Genomic DNA, 23,552 nt, shown 5'->3' on the forward strand with positions numbered 1-23,552 from the left:
CTGATACCCAGAAGAGAAACCCCTCTCTAAGGTTGTAGCGGCTTGCTTTGTGGTGTTTTTGCCACATCTTTGAAAATGAAAGCTCCTTCTGAATTCTCTTCTGGCACCTGATAACAGTGGCTTAACTCTTCCACTGTACTAGCCAGTGAAGAGGGGCACATTTTGCCATATTCAGGTCAATGACTTTAAATTTTCTGCACTTCTAAAATTCATAGAGAATAATCCTTCCTCTCTAATATGCCTAATGGAAAATCAGATCAGAACACACATATAAGACAACTAAGGAAAACAGCAAGTAAGTACATGAAATATGTTCATCACTGATCATTATAGAAATACAAAACAAAATCACAATGAGCTATGAGATTCCACATCCATTCAAGGCAAAAAATAACAAATAACAACTAAAAACACCCAAGTACTGGTGAGGATCTGAAACACTTGGAATCATAACATATGGAGGGTAGGTGTGTAAAATGGAACACCCACTTTGGAAGTCAGTTTGGCAATTTCTTATAAACTTAAATACAATATAACACAGCAATCTAACCATAGGTACTCATCCAAGAGACATGAAAGTATCTATCTACACACAGACCTGTACACATATAAAAATAATAACTTTACTTATAACAGCAAAAAAAAAATGAAAATATAACTCACAAAGGTCCATCAATTGGTGAATCGATAAACAAGCTGTGATGGGCTTCCCTGGTGGCTCCGTGGTAAAGAAATACCTGCCAATGCAGGTTCAATCCCTGGTCTGGAAAGAAAACGCATGCCGTGGAGCAACAAGGCCTATGAGCCGCAGCTACTGAAGCTTGCGTGCCTAGAGCCTGTGCTCTGCTACAAGAAACTACTGCAATGAGAAACCTGTGCTCCACAACCAGAGAGTAGGCCCTGCTCAATGCAACTAGAGAAAAGCCGGTGTGCAGCAACTAAGACCCAGTGCAGCCATAAGTAAAAACAAAAATAAATCCTAAACAAAATACTACTAAACAATAAAAAGCATCTAACTTCTGATACATATAGCAACATAAATATCTCAAAAGCATTTTTTGTTAACTGAAAGAAGCCGAACACAGAAGACTATATGTTGTTCCATTTATTTGAAATTCTAGAAAAGGCAAAACTTTTGAATTTTCTAGCGACCAAAAGCAGATCAATGGTTGCCAGTGGGTTAAAGTGGGAGCAGGGGACTGACTGCAAAGGAAACAAAGGACATTTTTAGGTGACAGGAATATTCCATATCAGGGTAACAATTACGACTTAAAACATTTGACAAAATTAACAGAATCATACTTGGGTAACTTTATTAAAATAATATCTTCAAGCTTATTAAAAAAGTATGTAACAGTAGTAACATTTTTTATATGTTGAATTTTCAAATATTCTACAATGAATATTTTTAAAATCAGAATAAAAATGCCATGTAAAAACAATTAGTATATTATAAATATGATTATACTACATGATCACAATTACTTAAATACACATAAACTAGAGCTCAAGAGCAGAAGGATTACCATTTACTTTGGGCAAGAGAGTACATAAATTCCTCCTACAACTCTCTTACTATTCAAACTTGTAGGGTGGACTTTGTTTTAAAAATGAAGAGGAGAAAATCACTTGCATTAATTGGTACAAATGCATCTAGAGCTTTTGCCCAAGTTAATGATTAAGAAGGTGTTATATGGATTCACTTTTCAAAGACTTTTTTTAAAAAAAGATTATTCAGTGCCTTTTCCCCTCATAAGTTTCTGTTTCAGAGTTATTTTTTCCAAGAGTTATCCTTGGTATCAGAATGGTGAGCCAAATAGATTTTTCTTAATATCTTATTCTTTAAAACTACCAAATAACAGATAATGCTAAGACATGGAATACATTTTTCACTAAGTTACATCCTATTCTGTAAACAAAAAACAAATAGCACCATCAGTTAAAATTTCCATCTTGATTGGTTGTAGAGGACATAAATTAGAGGTGATAAATAAGTCCTCTGACCTCTCTAAATAGCTCATCTGTTAAACAATCCTTCAGGAATATCTTCCCCATTTGTGAAGACTAAATATTGGTCTGTGAACACAGAACTAACAAGTAATCTGTTTTAACTGCTTTCTGCAAAGACCATTTTGGCCAAATAACTGAATTTAAACTGTATAGTAAAAGCAAGCAAGCAAAAAAACAAAAAACAAAAAACACAAACAGAAAAACATTCTTATAGAACAAATAGTACCTAATTATCATCTTGAGTTTTGGGCCAAAACTAACATGTCACAATATGATGCAGAATAAGAATTCAGTGAGAGACAAATCACTTTGGGGATACTAGCCAAGAGAATGGACTTAGAACACAAAAATAAATATTCAGGACCCCAGGAGGAAATGATAGGTTGACATACATTCCCAGGAATGGAAGCACTACCTGAAGCAGTGCTGTTAAGATCATCACAGTCGTCATGATACTCCTTTTCCCCTGGCTTCTTTGGAAGGCACAATAAAATTTGTAGTTTTTATGGTATACCAGGGTGTTCTTCCAAGGTTTGTCTTTTTACAGTATTTCCAATACTACATCTTTTCTCAGATATAAAGGTCAACCTGTTAGATCACAAATAAATGACAGAGAAGCCTCAGCAAACAACACTCAATGATGGATAGTTAGGTGTTGCACTTAACACGCTTTCTGCCAAGTTATAAAAAAGACTACTAAAAGTGGCTAACTAAAACAATAAAGGGTTTATTGTTATCAGAGTAAGTCCATGTGCAGGGCACTTGCAGAGTTGGATAATTCAACAGTTCACTAGTGTTATCAAGGACGAGGCTGATTTCCACCTGCCTGCTGAGCCAACCTAGTGATTCTAAGATGGCTACAGCAGTTCTAAATGCCAAATACAGACAAGAAAATGTCCAAAGGAGGAGTGCAGAATTTCCTCCTCAAAGTATTAGTGAGGAAGATCTTTCCCAGATGCCCCCGGTGCAGACCTCTTCTCAGCTGACATCAGACAGGACAGGTCCACATATTCATGCCTCAACAGTTACTTAAAAGGAGAATAAGACCATGCATGATTGGCTTAGACCAAGCATGAGTCACCCTTGGGGAAGAGGGTCCAACAGCCCTGGGAACAAGGCTGCACAGAGGAGGGGACACATGGACAAGCAAACAGGAAGGGAAGGACGAAAAGGCTGTTTGGCAAATAACAGTATTTGTATTTGTCTAAATCTGACAGGGCTGCACAGTACATGTCAGACTAGCTACCACTGGCTGAGAGTATAAAATAGCACTCAGAGCATGAGGAGAAAAAGTGTAACCTAATGGATCATTAAAAATATTTTATGGACGAGAAACTACCATTTAGTGAGTACGTAACTACCATTTAGCGAGTACCCAATACGTGCCAGACCCAGGCTATGCACTTTACATATAACAAGTTATTTAATTCTCACAACTATTACCTGTATTTTACAGATAAAGAAAATGGGAACAGAGAGAAGCCAAGTAATTTGCCTAAGATCTTAGGTAAGTGACAGTGCTAAAATTTGAACTTAGGTGGTCAGGCTCTAGACTCATGCTCTCTACTGCTACATTATGCTGCACAGGGTGATACAAAAAAGATAAAAATATATTCTGAAAAGATAAAAAAAAAAAAAATCAAACAAACCAAGGGACAGGTGGAGATGCAGAAACCAAGCCAAAAAGCTAGCTGAGATTTACACACTGTACATTTTATTAGATAGTGGACTTTATTACAACAAATTAATTAACTTCTGACAGAAGTTTCATTAGAAAAAATGTGGATGTGCTGAAATTCTTATTTGACACTGCTTTTGGCTAATCATTCTAGTTTTACTGATTCTATTCTCGGTCATTATGGGCAGAAAGATTAATATTTCATTAACAAAGGACTTTCTCAAGTGGTACAACATTCAAAGTACATAAAAGGAATATTCTCAAAATGTGGACATGACCACAATGAGTGTATGATCAGAGAACTTACTGTTGTTTATGGTGTATTTATAGTAGCTACAGACAACGGTTAATTCATGCACATTAAGTCTTTACTACCTACTGAAGGTTTCTACCTTATACACATTAAAATTATTCATGTCCTGGGGTTTGGCATCTGGCCCAAAGTTAAACCATGATGGAAGATGGCTGTAAAACTGGCTTTTCAGGGCACCAGAGAAAACCTGTCAGCTGTAATATCCATCCTGGAAACGTGGTGGCAAGTTCCTGGGAGTTGCTTTTTCTTGTGTTTTGATCAAGTCTATAATAGCTGAGAGTACTGCACAGTCTCTTGATTTAGTGTCCTTCCAGTCTACAGGATGGGGACTTTCAATCTTCTCTTGCAGAAGGATATCTAGTTCCTTTCTTAATTCCTGAAGTTGGAAAAAGTATACACATTCAACAAAGGCAGACAAACTATCAAACAGTGTAATAAATAAAAGTGACTTGATCTGGTACAAGAAATTTCATAAGCTATTAGCTATTCAGAATGGTTGCTCTGTAACTATCTCAAAAACCAATTCAGAAAAACTATAAATCGATTTCTCAACACAATTTCATTTGTTGAAATAAAGCAAGAAATATTTAACATAACATGTGCAACACTTGGATAAACAAAAACACAAGACTGTATACTAACTTGCAGGCAGAATCAAAAACAATCATGTAAAGTTAGTCACCTTAACAAGATGGGCAATTCTTGCTGGAGACTGAAAGATTATCCACTCATCTACAGCAATAGTTTCCTGATCATTATCTTTCTGGATGGATATATCACCTCCAAAGAACAACAGACAGTATGGGGAAACTTCTGTGCAGTCATACAAGTATATCTATAATGAGAAGTAAGGCAAGTTAATATAGTTAAGGAGTCAGAAAGGATTATTGTCACATTAATCCAGTAAAATCACTAGTATCAATTAGTGTTTTTCTTCTAAAATAGGTTATTATTATCCTGTCAGTGTAATTACAGACTAATTTAAAAATATATATAATTTTAAACAAGTCATTTTTCATTACTTCAGACAACAAAGGAGTTTTATATTTTTGTTTCAATTCAATCAATAGCACTATTCTGGAAACAAAGTATTTTTCTAAGTGATAAAACCAAAACAATAATGTGTAGCTGAAGTTCTTTTTCTTTATATATTAACAAAATTCCCACTTAATATTCTGAGCAGTATTTATAAATTATATTGACAAGTCAATAAAATTCTTCATACACTGTGAACTCCTGTATACCATAAAATGTCAGTATTTCTTTAAAAATAGGTTCTGAAAGAAAATTACGAAAATCAAATAACCTTCTGTTAATTAAAATAGAAAGATCCATCACAATAGATCTAAACACATTAAAAGTACAGGTTATTTGCTTGAGGACATTGTAAGTTTTATTGGAAAAAAATGTTTTTTAGGATATTCCTTAATAAATTTAGGAATAAAACTACCAGATGACCCAGCAATCCCACTACTGGCCATATAACCTGAGAAAACCACAATTCAAAAAGACACGTGTACCCCAATGTTCACTGCAGCACTGTTCACAATAGCTAGGACAAAGCAACCTAGATGTCTATCCACAGATGAGTGGATAAAGAAGTTGTGGTACATACATACAATGGAATAAGAGTCAGTCATAAAAAGGAATGAATCTGAGTCAACTGTGGTAAGGTGGATGAACCTACAGCCTGTTACACGGAATGAAGAAAGTCAAAAAGAGAAAAACAAATATCATATATTAACGCATACATATGGAATTTAAAAAAACAGTACTGATGAACCTATTTACAGAGAAGAAATGGAGATGCAGATGTAGAGAACAGACTCATGGACACAGTGGGGGGAAGAGAGATTAGGACAAAACTGAGATAGTAGCATTGACATATATACACCAAGTATAAAACAGGTAACTAGTGGGAAGCTGCTATAGAACACAGGGAGCCCAGCCTGATGCACTGTGATGCCCTAGAGGGATGGAATGGCGGGGAGGGGATATATATACATAATTACAGCTGATTTACGCTGATATACAGCGGAGACCACCAAACACTGTAAAGCAATTATCTGCCAATAAAAAAAAAATTAAGAAAACAAGTTTTGTTTGTAATTATGAAAACTAAACAATTTTTAAAACACAGTAAGACTGTTACTCAGATCCATGGCTATTTTATACATTCACTTACACTACTTGTCCTCATCTTCAGATGATAGATAAGCCAGTTGTAGTTAAACTCTGTTTGCTCCACATTAACAGATTTAGGATGAATAGCAACTACTCCATCAGTTTTTGTGTAAACTTTCACCCTTTAAAAAAAATTAAAATGTAGTTTAAAAAAAAAAAAAAAAAAACACTCTGGAGGACTCCAAACCATCCCAGAATCAAAAGAAACTCCACAGATGAGTTTAGCTTATTTCTGCATTATATATTTTCAAACTTATATTTAAGGAAAGACAATTTTTACTTTAATAACACATGGAAAAGTATCAGATAAATATGAACACTCTAAATCATAAAACAAATCCTCTTATAGGTTTAATTACTCAACATATTAGACAAGTGACAAAATATTCCCTCATTATATTAATATATATATATACCATTAAAAGACAAAGAATGAAATAAATACCTGAGAGAATTCTAAGTGAATCAGACCAAGAGAATAATCTGTACATTTTACTGTAAATCATAATACTGATAAACCATGATACTGATACTGCTAATTCGCTTCAGTCGTGTCCGACTCTGTGCAACCCCACAGACGGCAGCCCACCAGGCTCCCCCGTCCCTGGGATTCTCCAGGCAAGAACACTGGAGTGGATTGCCCTTTCCTTTTCCAATGCATGAAAGTGAAAAGTGAAAGTGAAGTCGCTCAGTCATGTCTGACTCTTAGTGACCCAATGACTGATAAACTGCCCTCAATTTATGTAATAACTGAATGATCAATTAAAAAAAAAATCCACAGGTCACACACTCAGACAAGTAAAATTAAAAAACGGAGAATTTTGTTTAAAACGTAATTCTGATTTTTAAAAACCTATTCTAAAATGTTTTAAATGGCCTCAGATTCACTGTACCTCCAGCCCCATTTCAAAACAGGAATACTTGAAATAAACATACACAGCTCCAGTACGGTCTCTCCATTCTTAGGGAGTCTTTCCTTTGATAGTTAAAGATTTCACCTCAATTTGTAGGAATCTTTAGTTAATATTATTCAACAGGGAGATATGAGATAGTATTGTTATATAATCATTGATAATTACATTATAAAGGGTTAATCCATTAATGCTTCCTCTGTTTTTGAGGGTATCTTTTTCATGGTTTTAGGGATCCATAAAATCATCAATCATAGTCATAAGCCATTATTTAGAATAAAATCAATTATTTTTTCTCACCGCACAGTCTATTTAACCAATGTCATCCTGCAACCCGACATCACTAGAGCAGCAGGATATGGCAAACTTTTTCTATATGGGACCAGAGACAAAGTATTTTAGGCTTTGGGGGCATTCTGTCACAACTACTCAACTCTGCTAATGTAGCTAGTAAGCAGGCAGAGAATAGGCATGTCTGTGTTCCAACAAAAATTTACACAAAGATGTTTTTCAGCCAGTGTGCCAAAATGTGCTGACCCCTGCACATTTACAAAACAAAGCATCAATCCAAAGAGAACTATTGATACATTTTTTTTCATCAAGTCTTCCCAGGATGGCAGAGGGATATACAAAATGTATTTCAAACATTTAAGCTACTTGTAACATGTTAAGCTACCTGTACATTTTAGGGATATATATGAAGAAGAATTTGAAAAAGTACTGAAGTTAAAAAATACTCAGATCACATAAAATGTGAATAATCCAATCACAATGATTAACATTCATGTTACCCTATTCTCAGGTACATTATAGATTTCTCAACATCTGAGTTCTTAACTACTGAATTCCTTGTTATGGGGGACTGTCTTGTGCATCGTGGAATGCTTAACAGCATCCCTGGCCTCTATGTACTAGATGCCAGTAACACATACGTCTCCAGTTACAAAACCACAACGTCTGCAGAAATTGCCAAAGGTCCCTGGGAAGGAAAAATTACCCATGCTGAGAACCACTGCACTAGAACAATGACTGCACTTTAGGCTACCTTTGAGGTCTATATTTTTTCATGTGTATAGAACAACCAACTCTTTCACCTAGCATTAGTTCAAATATTTTATGTCAATATACAATGATTTTTTTACACCTAACAGAAATGCCATACAATATGGTCTTATAAAACCATAATTTTCCCACTGCTACTAGACATCTATGTACAATATACTTTGCAAAAAACATTTGGAATGACTTCCTTAGAACATATTAAACTACTGGGCCAGTGACTATTTTAATGACTGCTGATACCTAATTCTAAAGTGTCTTCCAAAAGTCTGGCACCAATTCACATACTACAAGCCATATGTGACTTTCAGTTTCTCTTTTTTCTTCAATAGAATGAGTTAGCTTACTGGGCAAAAATATGCCTTATTGTCTCCAATTACTATCGAGGCTGACTCTATTTGGACCTATATTTAAAGCTATACTTTGTTTCTCAAAATAGGTAAACCCCTCCACAATTTCATCCAAAGAGCTAAAGTACAAGATTATCTGTTTCATAAGAAAGGAAAAACAAAAAAAAACCCTGAAACATAATCTACTCCAAAGCAAGTTCCACTGAGGCACTGCTTTTTAACAGCTGGCTTACTGTTCTCATATTTACGTGCTTGGTCATTCAGCTGTGTCCGATTCTTTGTGACCCCATGGACTGTAGCTCACCAGGCTCCTCTGTCCATGGGGATTCTCCAGGCAGGAATACTGGGGTGGGTTGCCATGCCCTCCTCCAGGGATCTTCCCAACCCAGGGATCAAATCCAGGTCTCCCACACTGCAGGAGAATTCTTTACCATCTGAGCCACCAGGGAAGCACATTTACACTGGCATTACTAATATTCTTTGTGAATACTGGGTGACAAAGGAACAGACTTCGGGATGTGCAGTAAGGGACAGTGGTATCTACCATAAACGGTTTGCCTTCCCTTAAATAGCCAAAGTAAAGAATAAGGACCTACTACAAGTAAGAACAAATGTACAATACAAGCCATGTTGTAGTAGATGATTTCGAAAGTCTGAGAGAACTACAAGTAATTATAATAATCTTCAATGCTTACATTTTTCTTTTTTTACCCAAATTTAGTCGGATTTTAGCAACTTTGGGATATAAACCAGCACAGATGACAGCTTTAATTATCTTCTCATTATCTATTTGGGGTGGGAAGGGAGAGGAAAAAAAAAAAGTAAACTACTGATACAACTGACAACAGCAGCAAGTTATTTACACTGTATTTCCTGCTGTACCTGAATTTATATTAGATTCTGGATCTTGAGGATTTCTACTGCTTACAAATCCAGCTCCAAGAAGATGCTCAGCAAACTGCCCTTTCATGTTATGCAGCATCTAGGGAGCAATGGTGACAAACAGAACTAGAATACCTTCCACACAAATCTACAGGGGTTATAAATTGTGCACTCATAAATAAATTTCATGGTGAGCTTTCCCTGCTTTATAAAATACTCTTGCAAAAATGTGATGTTTTGCAGCAGGGGATAGTTAACTACAAATTTATAAAAATCTGTTTCTGTCAACAGAGTTTTATTGAAACAAAGCCACACGCACTTGTCTACGTATTATCTTTGGCTGCTTTTGCATTACAATGGCAAAGAGGAGCAGCTGCCAGGGAAACCATGTGCATATTAAATTGAAAATATTAATCGTCCGATCTTCTATAGAAAAGGCTTGCCTGCTGTAGGGAGTAACAACTGACGTTTCAGAATTACTTTATTCAGCAAAAAGACTAATTTTCAAAATTGCTCTCCACCCCATATTTTGGGGGGGAAAAAAATACAGAAAAGCATACAGTAAAATAACATTCACGTATGTATTACTGAGAACTAACTACCATTACATCCTGGTTCAAAAGCTTAAGGCCTGTTTCCTGTTTTTAAGAAAAATGACCATGAGTAAAATAATACATGCTTTGTTATAAAAAGCATTCAAATAATATAGGAAAGTACAAAAGACTTCCCTAATCTCAACATCATCAGAAATATCATTAAATAAACAATATTGCAGATACTCATCAGAACTGGACAAAAATGCCATCTTAACTATGATAACAGTACAGAAGCTGTTTTAATAAAAGCATTTAATCTTAGTTCAATTTAAGGCAATTAAACAAAACTGAATTAGATGAATGCAACATTTTTATAATCATAAGAGATTAATCAAGAAGCCTTGTGAGCTTAAAAGAGATTATGAAATATAGTCATTTATTTATTTGGCTGTGCCAGGTCTTAGTTGTGGCATGCAGGATCTTGCTGTTGTATCATGTGGGGTCTAGTTCCCTGACCCAGGGTCCCCTGCATTGGGAGCTCAGAGTCTTAACCACTGGACTGCCAGAGAAGTCCCAAGTCATTTTTAAATATATATACTTTCTACAAATTGTGTGACTTTAGTTTTCCTATCTAATTTCTCTTACAACTGAATCGCCAGGCTACCTCCTGATTTCTATAACCATTATATTGTTCAGGACAATACCTTTTTTCTATATCCATAATTCTCAATACCATTTTGCATTTTTCCATATTTAAATAATTTCAATGTATACTCAGCATGTATTCTCCATTCCTAAATTCTTTTTGATTCACCTTTTAATACGCATTTTACTCTCAGTAAGTTTTCAAGGTCAGCTCATGAGTGTCTATTTCAAGTGCTTTCTTGAATGTCTGTCATTTTTCTTTATACTTGAATATCTTGACAGGATATAGTATTTTCAAATAACACTTGGATTTAACTATCCTTTCATACTATAGTTCATTTTTTTCTACTCAAGGGACATGTTCTTACATATATCTTTGAATACATATTCAATTACTCCTGGATTTTCTATGAAGAGACATCTGTTACCTTCATGATAGATCAATGCTGTCCTCCTGTTTATGAGCTTTTTACTTATTGCTTTATTTTTTTCTTTCATGGCTGCATATACAGGCTGCGATTATCTCAAGCCTTCCTTCTAGGTAATATTTTGTTTTAAAAGACTGCCCATTTTGTTCCTTATGATGCTATGGCCTTCAATGTGTCTTCTTGGCTCAGAAGTCTCTTCATTCCTTTTACTGGTTTATTTTCTTACCTTGTACTGAAACCGCATTCTTTCCTAACTATGAAACAGTTGTATCTTCTGCTGAGATATGCCAGGTTCCCTTCTTTTATCCACTGGCTATAGAATCTTTCAGAATTGTCATTACCCTTCTTTTAATTCTGTTAATGTTTGGGCAAGTTTAAATATGCTGGATTCTGGATTCTTTACCCCTCTTGTAGATCTGCTAAATGTCCATTACTAGAGTTCATGCCACACAGCTGAAAAGGTGTGGATATTGCTACGCCTGCTGGCTTGAGATCACTTCTCTAGTTCAGTGCAGCGTCTGATGTTGCATTTGCCTTGTTTACTTTCTTCTGTTTCACAAATGTCTCCAACAGTGTTTTCTCATTACACTAGGTCAGTTCAGGATAAAAATACCTATCTAAAGTTTAAAAGGAGATACTTGCCTTATTTGAGTTTAAAACAGATTTTAGAAGTATCAGTGAAAATTTTAGAAAAATCTTCAAAATGGCAACTAAAGGATGGGTGCAGAAAGAGTAAATGAGCTTCTGTGTTTTCTTGCTAAACTCTGGACTTGTTTTCTTCTCTTAGCCATTATTTTTTTTATGCTTTACATCTTTTTCTTGTGCTACTGAAGTTGATTTAATAGTTTCTTCTATGATTTTGCATGATTCAACTTCACAAGATAGTCACAATTAACTTTTTGGTATAGAGCTGACTATACAGAATCGATACATATATCCCCTAATCTAACATATATGAGAATTACTTCAAAACACTCATTACCTGCAATGTGTTTGAAGATAGAAAATATTCCCAGCAATAGTCTTTTTCATATCTGAAACCACGTTGTTTAGCTTTTTCCCATCCCTAGGGGGCAAAGAAATAAAGTATTAATTTTATTCCCCAAAGCAAAGATTACTTACTAGTTTGTCTTTATTTTAGTAACAATGTTTACCTTCTGATTTTTAATTTTCTCTGTAAAAAAACCCAAATAATTAAAAAAATAACAAACTACAAAAACGTGAACTCCCCATGATCCTAGTCATTAAGAGGTAACCAAAACTGAATTTACAGACCTTTCTTTACATAAATAAGAGCAAATTATAAAGTAATGTACTGTTCATTTACATAAAATAGCACCATTCTGCACATGATGTACTAATCAAAAAGAACACCCTGTTAGACAAATTTCAATGCTATTATATATTTTCACCTTCACAAATATGTTTTGCTTTAAGTTAGCAAAGGAAGGAAGATGGGGGAAAAAAATACTGAATTAGCTCAAAGGAACAAAAAAAATACATAAATAATCCCGTAACAGGAAATCGAGTCTAGAACTACAATAAAAAGATGCGGTCTCCATACCCTAAATTACACTTAAATGTTGCAAAGATGGATGAGGCATGTTTATCCTCAGAAAACCCTGGCTGTAAGAGAAAAAGTCTCTCTTTCTTGAAGAGTATACATGATTATGATCCTCTATCAAAATGTTAAATCTGAATACAGGTATAGTTTATTACTGAGAACAGGAAAGAATCTTCCGTCATAAACGTGAATAAGACAAAGATGGAAATAAATACTAGCAAATAATGTTTTAAAATAAATTGTTCATTTGTCCTGTTATCAAAACACAAAGAACAGACTTTTTTCCAAAAGGGAAAATGTAATAATGCACTATCACAAAATTGGAAAGTGTTTTTTTTCAAATGTTCCCCTAATTTTAAACATTTTCACTAATTTAACTTATTCCTGATAACTGTAACATATTTTAAAAATTTAAATTTAAAATATGTCCATTTTACCTTAAATGCATTCACAACAGTCAGGTGGTCACTTTTAGTATCCTTTGCCAATTCCTTTCTTCTTGCATCTGCGACCTTTTCTTTTCCCTTAAAAACAGATGAAGGCAGCTTAAATTGCTCTGATGGTATATAAAGGAGAACGGCATTCTAATAAAAAGTGTATCTAAGCAAATAACTACCCTGTGTTTAAAAAAAAAAAAAAGAAAAGAAAAACCTAGCTTTTTATTTGTATACTTCTTACCAGTGGAATCACAAAGGGATCTTTGAAGCTGAGACTAGCAGCAATGGTGAGTACTGGGTCTAAGCAACAGAACAGAGCTCCAAAAAGAATCATTTTCCCAATGTGTGGTTCAACTGGTAATCGTGCCAAGTGAACTCCAAGAGGCGTCAATTCTTCTTGTTTATCCAAAGCATTCTGTAAAGTAAGAGTTTATGTTTAAAACAGACATTGTAAAGCATCATATTTTAGTTTGCTTAAAAAAAAAGTGACAGTCCACCCGTGTCCAAATGCCCTTATATTGTTCAGCTTTAATTCTCGTCATCAAAACATTAGTTTTGAGGTCAGCAAAGGTTAGAAACTTATTTAAACGAACAAAAAATCAACTCACAATTCAGCTTTACTATAAATGTTAGAAGAAAAATGAGAAATAGTGTATTAGCATTCAATAAGATAAAGAAAATCACTAAGTACAAGAGTTGTTGGGGGTGGGGAACCCAAAAGACAAAACATATACTCAGAGTATACAATGCCCAGCCCTCAACTGCAGTATACTTTAGGAGACATGAAACCAACAGCAGGGGGAGAGATGAAAGACGTATCTAGTCCTCCAAATGGGGGTGACTTCTGCTCTGACTCCCTAGGTAATGTGATCCAATCATCGCCCCCGAAAAGTTGCCTGAAGACATTGACAGAAGAATTACAAAAATTACAACTCCAGTAATTGGGGAGGGAAAGAAGTCTAGAGAGGTGAACAGCACTGGAGTATCTTTTACCAGAGGAGGCAACATAAATCCTCTCTGGAGGAAATTATCACCCCAAGTTCTAAGTTTTTATCCACAAAGATCTCTGTAAATACAATGTCCAGTACACATTCAAAATGACAAAATGTGAACAACAACAAAAACAGCAAACGATAAAACTCGTATTACTCTGGCAACCCACTGGTAGTCTGTTACAGGGGTAGGGGGATTAGAGGTACAAACTAATGGACTCTGTAGGATAGGCTACAGGGATGTACTGTACAACACAGCCACTATTGAGCTCTACTAAAAGTTTATGAAAGAAATTACTTTAATCTTACAAAAACTCTTTCAGAGACTAGGGGAAAAAACACAAAACTTTAAAGCTTGTTTTCTGAGTTTAGAATAATCTTGGTTCCTGCTTGACAGGGATGTCTGGAGAAAGGGAAACTAAATAACCTTATACATGAGAAACTTAAAACAATGGCAAATTGAATCACAGCAAGTTAGGTTTCTTTCAGGAATGAGAGTTGGTTTAACATTTGAAAAACTGATGTAATTCAATATATTACAAATTAAACATAAAAAGCAGTGTAACTGGATAATCTCATTAGAGGAAGAAAAGGTATTTGGTAAAAACAGAAACTTCCTTGAGTCTCTACAAAAAAATCTTCAAAGAACATACTCAATGAATTATTGATAGCTTTTCCTTTGAGAATAAGAACATAAGAACGTACACATATCACTTCTGCACGATATTGTACTAAGGATCCTGGATGACAGCTGAAAATAAAATTCCAATTATTTATAGATGTGATTGTATGCAAAAAAATCTACATACAGTTATCAGAATAAGTGGGTTTCACAGCATTAATGAAAACAAGGCCAACATTCAAAACCAACTTTATTTCTGTATAGCAGACATACAAGAAAATGCAAAATTTTGAAGTCTGAATAGAATCCAAAAATACCATTAATCAAGATCTCAATCTCTTAAAGAGTTGTATGATATACAGAAAATGCTGAAATAACCAAGAGATTAAATAACTAAGTCAATGGGAAAGAACATGTTCTTCCTTGGTTAAGACTCAATATTATAATAATTAAGACAGTGTGATACCAGCTCAAGAAAAATATACATCAATAGAATAAAGCAGAGCCTACAAATAGACAAACCCAGACACTTGATTGATGACAATGCTGCAGAACAAAGCAGAGAAGGAAACGAATAAGCTTTTTTCTAACAGTTTCAGTCAACTGTTCCATGTATCTAAAAACTGATTCTTACCTCGCCTACACACACAGAGACACACACACATCAATTGCACATGGATTATATTTCTAAGTGTGAAGAAGAAAAACTGAAAACAGTATTATCACCATGACTCCAGGGTAGATAAAGACTCATGAAAGGATAAAAAGCAGTAACAATAAAGAAAAAACTTATATATATTGCACATTAAAATTAGGAATTTGTTCACGAAAACACTAGGTAAAAAGCGATAAGGTAAAAATACAGACATATGCAATACACAATTGACAAAAGGCTCAGATCAATAGTACACACAAAGTATATATAATGACCTCCTATGACATAACACAAAAACTGGCACCAGAAATTTACAAATGAGACTATCCAAATGGGCTGGAAGCATGAAAAGCTGCATACAAACTCAACAGTACTCACTGTAATGCAAATTAAAACTATTAAACTACAACATACCTATCAACATGCTTAGAATAAAAGACTATAGGTTGGTGATGCTTTAGAGCAATGAGAATATTCACCTACCACTGGCCCTGGTAGGAATATAAGTAGTTTGACAACTTTGGAAAATGGCTGGGCATTACCTACTGAATTCACTCCTACATGTATACCTATGAGAAACACTTAAAACATATACACCAAGAAACAATAAAATACTGAAGAATATTCATACCGGCGTATGTAATTGCTTCAAATTGGAAATAAGCAAAACGTCTTTGGGGCTTCCCAGGTGAAAGTGTGAGTGTTAAGTCGCTCAGTTGTGTTGGACTCTTTTGCAACCCCATGGGCTCCGTCAGGCTCCTCTATGGAATTCTCCAGTAAAGAATACTGGAGTGGGTAGCCATTCCCTTCTCCAAGAGATCTTCCCGACCCAGGGATCAGACCTGGGTTTCCTGCACTGAAGGCAGACTCTTTACCATTTGAGCCACCAGAAGCCCCAGGTGGCTAAGTGGTAAAGAATCCACCTGCCAATGCAGGAGACGCAGGTTCAGTCCCCTGGAGAAGGGAAACGGCAAGCCACTCCAGTACTCCTTCCTGGGAAAAGCCAGGGACAGAGGAGCCTGGCAGGCTGCAGTCCATGGGGTCACAGAAGTGGCGGACACAACTTACCGATTAAACAACCACCAAAAATACCTTTCAGTAGCCATATAAAGAAATGAAAACTAATGAACTATATACAGCTAAAAGCAGTAATGCACATGAATTTCACAATGTTCACTGAAAGAATTCAGAACCCCATTCTTCCAAAAGTCCCAGCATCCTATGTGGATTTCTGTAAAGTTCATAAAGGATCAAATTAAATCGAGCTCTTTAGAGAGATGTATTCTGGTTGGTAAAATCATCAAGAAAAGCAAAAGACTACCATTAGTCATGATAGACATTATTTTTGAGACTCGGGGAGTGATGGGAGAGGGTAGGCAGTGGTCTTTTAGTATCCCAGAGATGTTCTTAACTTTTTGACATGAATAAAAATAACATTGCTCACTTTGTAATAAATCATTAAGCTGGATGGTTTGTTTTGCTCTTTTATCCTGGATGGGCATTCTGCATTGCATAATAAAAAAGTTTTTTTCAAAATCCAGGCTTCAGACCCTACTGTTGGCAAGGATGTCCCAGGCCTTTTCACAATTTTGTTGCTTGCAAAAGGCTCAGTAAAGACTGGTTCTTAAATTCAGTCAGGAGAAAAGAAGTCACCCCACTCTGGCTTCAGACTCCAGCTATCCTCTGGTCATCTGTCTCTACCACAAGTAAGTCAATTCTCTGATCACCACCTAGCTCTCTATTGCTATGTTCTATTAGAGAAAAATCCGGAGGGGAGGACTTTAATTTTACAGTCAGTAAAACCATACTGTTCCCTAAAATATCAGCAGCCTCACTAAATCTAACCCAAATTCAAACAAAAATGGTCAGATCAGTTACAATACTTTTCATTTAAACAACTTATTACTCCCATTACAAGCTTATTTCAATGTTTTCATATCGACCAAATTCTCAAAACTATCTACATAGATGGCTCAAAAAAATTAGCCACGTGTCTATTCAACTTCTAAAATGTGTGAGTGTGACCAAGATACTGAATTTGTAGTTTAATTCAAAACTTAAACAGTCCCCTGTGGCTAGTGGATACTGAGCTGGACAGCACAGTTCTGTTCTTTCTCTCTACTTTGGGCACTAACTTACAGCCCACTCATGTGCGGCTTCTCAGCGTGGTACTGTATAGGGATGGCTACCAACTAAGTGGGCACCTAAGACAATGAAACCTGTTCCTCAAAACACTGACTTCATAAAATAAACCAAGGGAAAAAGCTGTTAAGAAAATGATAGGTAGTGGGATATAGTCTGGGAAAAAGTCACCTGCTAATATTCCTTCAAAAATAGAAAAGCTGCCTTTATAAGATGTCCATACTGTCATTAAGTTGCTTAGATTTGACAAAGCTATAAAAACACTATGAAAATCAGAAAGAACAGAATACAGCAACCAAATTCCTTTCAAGAATACAAGTGAAGAGGATCAAAACAGGAAACGGAAAGATTCGAAAGTTTTAAAAGATTGAAATGCAAAGCTTTCAAAATTGTATGTAATTTTAAGTCCTGCCTATAATGAAAAAACTTGTGTGGAAAAAGCCCAGTATAAGTAAATCACAACAGTATCAGTTTATAACTTATTTCGTACTTAAAGCTGAACAGCCAAATAGTGAATCAATTTGGTCCTGCACACTCACTGGCCTACTGTGCAATAATTAAGAGTAAATTTTATAATTAGCTTGCTTTACTTAAACACTCTAAATCTAAGTTAGAATTTATTTTAAAAAAAACAAAACAAATTTACCAGTTCCATCAGGTGTTTTATGGAGAGTAACACTGCTTCATTCGATGGTGGATCCATTAGCCTACTAAGAAAGTGAGCAATTCCACCTAGTCTTAAAATCTGGGGAGAGACAAATATAATTAAACATGTCATATATGAACATAGTGTTTAGTCTTTCCCATGTCACTCACTCAAATAAAGAATCAAACATATAAACGATTTTCCATTTAGATATTTTACCAGAATAAGTTAAAATTATGTTTGCGATTCTAAATGTTTAAAGGCCAACATACTACTTTGAACACCCACTAACTCTATTAATGAGAAAAGTAGCTGGTTAAAATCTCAACAAGTTGATTACCAATTATCTTCAAAATACGGTGGCTAATTTTATCAAATATATGATGCTGAAAAAAAGGTAAGCAGTTTATAATGAGGGCATCTTAAGATGTAGTGACAGTAGCTAAGATTTACTGAACACTTTCCATGTGCCAGGCACTGTTCTAAGAATTTTACGAAGTTAATTTAAATAACTTGCCCAATATAAAAGAACTAGCTTGCCACAGGACTTGGGATTCAATCCCAGATAGTCTGGCTCTAGAGCAGTATATAATTAAGAGCTGTTTAATATACACGTGACAGAAGCTTAAAAACAGTTTACAGTTTATAGATTTTGAACTGCATAGGTTCATGTCTATGCAGGTTTTTTTTTCAACAAATATAGTACTTGCATTTTCATTTTACAGAACTTTAAGTGCAGGGGAAAGTTTGTGTTCAATCAGCAAACACAACATGTAGAATCAACAGAACTAGGGTCTGACTCCGGACTCTAACCAAGCTGTTTCAATAACCCACCCTTGGGTGAGTCATTTTCTGGAGGCAGAGAAGAGACAACTGGCAAGTCTAACTCTCAGGCTGCTCAGGGTCAAACTGTACTAACACAAAAACAAATGGTGGTCTAAATTCTTTCTAGCAGATTAACATATTACTTTCCTCTATAAAACATGCTGAAAACTAGAACCTTATTTAGTTTAATTCTCCCACTTAATTTACCTTTATCTGTAAACAAAGTTCTTCCAAAGGCGTTCTTAAAATTTCTGGCAGTTGATAGTCATCTAGAAGGCTTGCTCTAAGACTGTTATATAGATGATAGCAATGACCAGGTTGAACTCTTTAAAAAGAAAAAAAACAACAAGGGGGAGGGGGGCAGGTAAGTATTATCAGTGACTTTTTAGAATTCCAGAGAAAAGAAAAGGCAGGGAAAGCAGTCAATATCTATTTCTTACAAGCCACATCATAACTAATTTACTTGTTACTTCATTGTTATTCATATATTCCTTTTCCTCATCTGTTTTGAATAAGCTTAAATCCACTAATCCTAAATCCTAGTTCTAAAAAAGACAAGACTCGTTCCTCCTACCAATAATTTGGTTACCTGTTTCTTACAGATTCCAGACTGGTTGACACAAAATCAGCAGTATACATAGGTTAATCTCTTTGGGACTTATGAGCACTTTATGTAACAAATGCTGGTATTATGTTAATCTATTATTTTAAAAGCTCTTAGGTATGTGCTATCTAGTGAGCTCTCAGAGAGATGTTGGAAACAATTTTTTCCCTTATTTACATCTACTGATCTGAATGATGGGCTTATCTGGTGGCTCAGAGGACCCATTATCTATCTATAGGATCTCCACCAAGGACCACATAATAAATAGTTTGCACTGGCCTTCAAAATAATTATCAATCTTAATTAGCTTTGCTAAAGGAAATTTGTATCAAAGAGCCCACAGGGGACTATTTTCCTTTTGAATTAAAATACCATATACATATACAAGCTGAATCACTGAGTGGTACACCAGAAACTAAAGCAACATTGTAAACCAACTATACTTCAATTAAAAACATCAACAAAAGCACTGCAATTCCACAATTAACTTTCACCAGATTAGTGGGGATGAAGAATTCTATAAAATGCAATACTTTACATTTAGTGACTGGTCTGCATGGGGAAACCTCAATCTTGCTAGGCTCCCAATCAAATTATCCCCTCTTAATAGAGTAGAAGGAGGTACACTTCTTGGACTAAGCCAGGACTATGACTCAAGAGCACCAACTGTATAATCCAATAAACTACCTGAAGTCAAGTTATACTGGAATAATCTGCAAACCTTATAACAAGGGAGTGACAGCTTTAAATATATAGTATAAACTTATTAAAAGGCTGATAAATGGTCTGTCAAATTTTTTTTTTAACTCTTCTTTCCTTACTTAAGCCAGTGTCTGAAATTTATGGGAAAACGTTTTATTCTACATGATAAGAGGTAAAATAAAAACTCTTCAAACTCCAGACATGATTCTATCACTCGTATGAGTTAGGGTGTAAAATATTCTGAAGTATGCATTAAAACAAGTAATAAGTGCAATTATTTGTGTTACAGGCAAATCTTTTCTCCGATCATTAAAACAGAGGTATTGGACTTCCCTGGTGGTACAGTGAATAAGAATCTGCCTGCCAATGCAGAGGATAGAAGTTTGATCCCTGGGTCGAAGAAGATCCCGCATGCTGCAGAACAGCTAAGCCCGTGCACCCCAAGTACTGAGATTGCACTCTAGAGCCCACATGCCACAATTTCTGAATCCCTTGTACCTAGAGCTTATGCACCCCAACAAGAGAAAGCATCACAATGAGAAGTACATGCACTTCAGCGAAGAGCAGCTCCTGCTCATCACAAAAAATACCACGGGCAACCCAAAAAAGAAAAAGAAGGTATTTTTATTTCTCATGCTATCACATAAGTGGGAAAAAGTATTCTCCTTGGTAACTCAGTGAAAAACCAGTACAGCTGTGAAGTATAGTGATTAGGAGCCCAGGCTGTGGAACCAAACCACCTAAATTCAAATTCTGGGCTCTGCTACTTGTAACGCTGTGTGACTTTGGAGAGATGACTTTAGATGACTTTATTTCTCTATACCTTCGTTTCTTTACCCTCAAAATAGAGATAATAACCTACTTCATAGCACTGTGGGAGCATTAAGCAAGTTAATGTGTATAAGTCTCTAGAGGATGACCTGACATAATAGCAATCATTATTAATATGTTTTTTTAAAAAGAAACACAATCACAGATAATATAGCTAATAAGATAAAGAATATTAACTTTAATTAACCAGACTGAGGAATTAGAGGTAGAAAAATCATAAAATAAAAAACCTGACAGATACTTTTTCCTTTTGAAAAAACTATGATTGAAATGACTCCCCCATCTGCTGGGGAGTAAAAACATGCTACAGTAAGTTTTTAAAAAGATGAAAGGGAACCTCCTTACATAAATTTGGTACACAAAATTCTGGGTGTTTTTGTAAAGACTTCAAAGGTATGATCTTACCTTCCAGCTCGACCTTTCCTCTGTTTAGCGTTAGCTTTACTAACCCACTCAGCAGACATTGTACTGATGTTGTTCTGTGTGTCAAAGTGCGTCTCTTTTATTTTTCCTCCATCTATTACATAAACTACATCATCAATGGTAATGCTGTTTGGAAAACAAATACATAAAAATTGTTAAAAACACATCTAAAGCATATTAGCTTATACCAGATCTACAGACAGGGATCTTAAAACACTTTTTACTGAATCAACTTGATTTCAGTAGTTTAAGATTTTCACCACTCTTCCACATTTACAAATGGAGATCAGACAGCGCATCACAGGCAGTATCAGCAGCTTCGGTGGCAGCAGCCAGTGCCCTTGTTACAGATCATGTGCACAATTCTTATCTGCCCTCAGTCAAACTTCACAGCTTGCCTGCGGACTTTTGTAACTAGCTCTGTAAGCCTTCCAAGTGCCATGATTTAACACCAGCTTCTGCAGAACAATCTGTTGCAATGACTGTATTGGTATATTAGTATCTCCAATGGAATAATTTAAAGAGTATATATAACTACCAAACAATCTATCAATTCTACTCCCAACCAGAAGTACTGACCTCAGTCCCCATGCTTCTTTAGGGAAGCTTTAAAACAATCACTTAAAAGCCTATTTCTGAAGAGGGTAAAACATTAGTATAGGTTTTCAAAAAGAAACCCATGTTCACTGAAACTAAATTAAAATAGGTTTAAAGAAATTACTAAGTATTTTGTAAAAAAAGATTAAGGTGTGTTAACTGTTATGGTGCTCAAAACAAATGTAATCATTAGTAGTTGGTAATTAAAAAACAATTTTTACCTAGTCTCTGCAATGTTGGTAGCAATAACTATTTTCCGAACACCAGGAGGAGTTCTTTTAAACACCTGCAAGAACACATACATCAAAATCCCAAGAGTGAATTTCTGACACATCCATTCTTACAATTAAAGTAATTACTTCAAGTTCAGTTCACTTTTTGCAATTTTGTGTTCACTCACTGACATATGCATCTAATATTTGTAGACACATTCATATCTTATACATCATCTTCAATATCACAAAATTCCCTTATGGTAAACCAAATCTCCCATAGATATCAAAATCCTATCACAAATAAGATTTCAAATGAAAGGTTATAATTTAAACATTATTTTAATTTATAGATATTTAAGTTGTATACAAAATTATTAAATGATATTTAAATATGGTAACTTAAAAAAAATTTTAACAAATGCTGCAGAATGCAAACGTTTACTGTGCTGTCAAATTTTTTAAGGGAGAGGGACAGAAGTGTAAAGAATTATGAATTACTTAAAAACTATACAGATAAAAACAGGACTTCCCAGGTGGCTCAGTGGTAAAGAATCTACCTGCCAATGGGGGATACACAAGAGATGCAGGGTTTGATCCCTGGGTCAGGAGGGATCCGGATTCTCCTGGAGCAGAAAATGACAACCCACTCCAGTGTTCTTGTCTGAAAAATTCCATGGACAGAGGAACCTGGCGGACTACAGTCCACTGGGTTGCAAAGAGTCAGCCACAACTGATTAACTAAGCATGTATAGACATACAGATGACACCAACCAACGAGGCATGTGCCCAATCATCAGAATGAATGCCAGCTAGCTGTGCCACTGTATACCAGCTGCTGAGACTGAAACGGACTTAGAAAGATCCCCTTCACGTAATAAATCCAACGTCATAATGTGGACACCACTTGGGTGAAAAGCAAAACAACAGCAACAAAAAAACAGCTTAGACTCGTCTCATTTATAAAAATGGTAATAAGAGAAAAATGTTTGCCAGTCTAGTCACATATCCTCTAGCAAAGGAATCAATATTTTATGGTTACGGCATGAGCGGTGAAGTACTTCCACACCAGATACTCTTTTGTTCAATCTTTGGGATCAAGAGCTCTGTCTTTCCTCTTCTCTTCCCTCAGACATGCACACTGTACCTAATCCAGCTAGCTGAGCCTTCCTCAGAACTATCATACCAGCAGAGATAGTAAAAAGCCTTCAATTAAAAATATGTATATTATTTCTTACAAAGAGAGTGGAAAAAATGGATCCATCTCATTCTACCAGGGCCTGCAAATACAGTAGAAAATTACC

At 35.4% G+C, this 23,552-nt stretch overlaps 1 protein-coding gene across 1 annotated transcript in view; it reads right to left on the reverse strand.

Moving 5' to 3' along the window:
* Window positions 1-1,090: 1,090 nt before the first annotated feature.
* DHX36 (DEAH-box helicase 36) overlaps window positions 1,091-23,552 on the reverse strand; it is a 47,788-nt gene continuing 25,326 nt past the window's right edge. The window contains exons 14-25 of the mRNA XM_040247277.1: window positions 22,258-22,322; window positions 21,422-21,565; window positions 19,087-19,204; window positions 18,055-18,153; window positions 13,239-13,412; window positions 12,998-13,084; window positions 11,979-12,062; window positions 9,388-9,487; window positions 9,201-9,291; window positions 6,187-6,307; window positions 4,684-4,836; window positions 1,091-4,377 (exon numbers count right to left, since the gene is read on the reverse strand). Of these exons, the coding sequence (XP_040103211.1) occupies window positions 4,192-4,377; window positions 4,684-4,836; window positions 6,187-6,307; window positions 9,201-9,291; window positions 9,388-9,487; window positions 11,979-12,062; window positions 12,998-13,084; window positions 13,239-13,412; window positions 18,055-18,153; window positions 19,087-19,204; window positions 21,422-21,565; window positions 22,258-22,322 (1,422 nt within the window). The 3' untranslated portion in view covers window positions 1,091-4,191. The remainder of the gene's footprint in view (window positions 4,378-4,683; window positions 4,837-6,186; window positions 6,308-9,200; window positions 9,292-9,387; window positions 9,488-11,978; window positions 12,063-12,997; window positions 13,085-13,238; window positions 13,413-18,054; window positions 18,154-19,086; window positions 19,205-21,421; window positions 21,566-22,257; window positions 22,323-23,552) is intronic.

This window comes from Oryx dammah, unplaced genomic scaffold, assembly GCF_014754425.2.
Source record: "Oryx dammah isolate SB20612 unplaced genomic scaffold, SCBI_Odam_1.1 HiC_scaffold_2, whole genome shotgun sequence".
Classification (NCBI taxonomy): Eukaryota; Metazoa; Chordata; class Mammalia; order Artiodactyla; family Bovidae; genus Oryx; species Oryx dammah.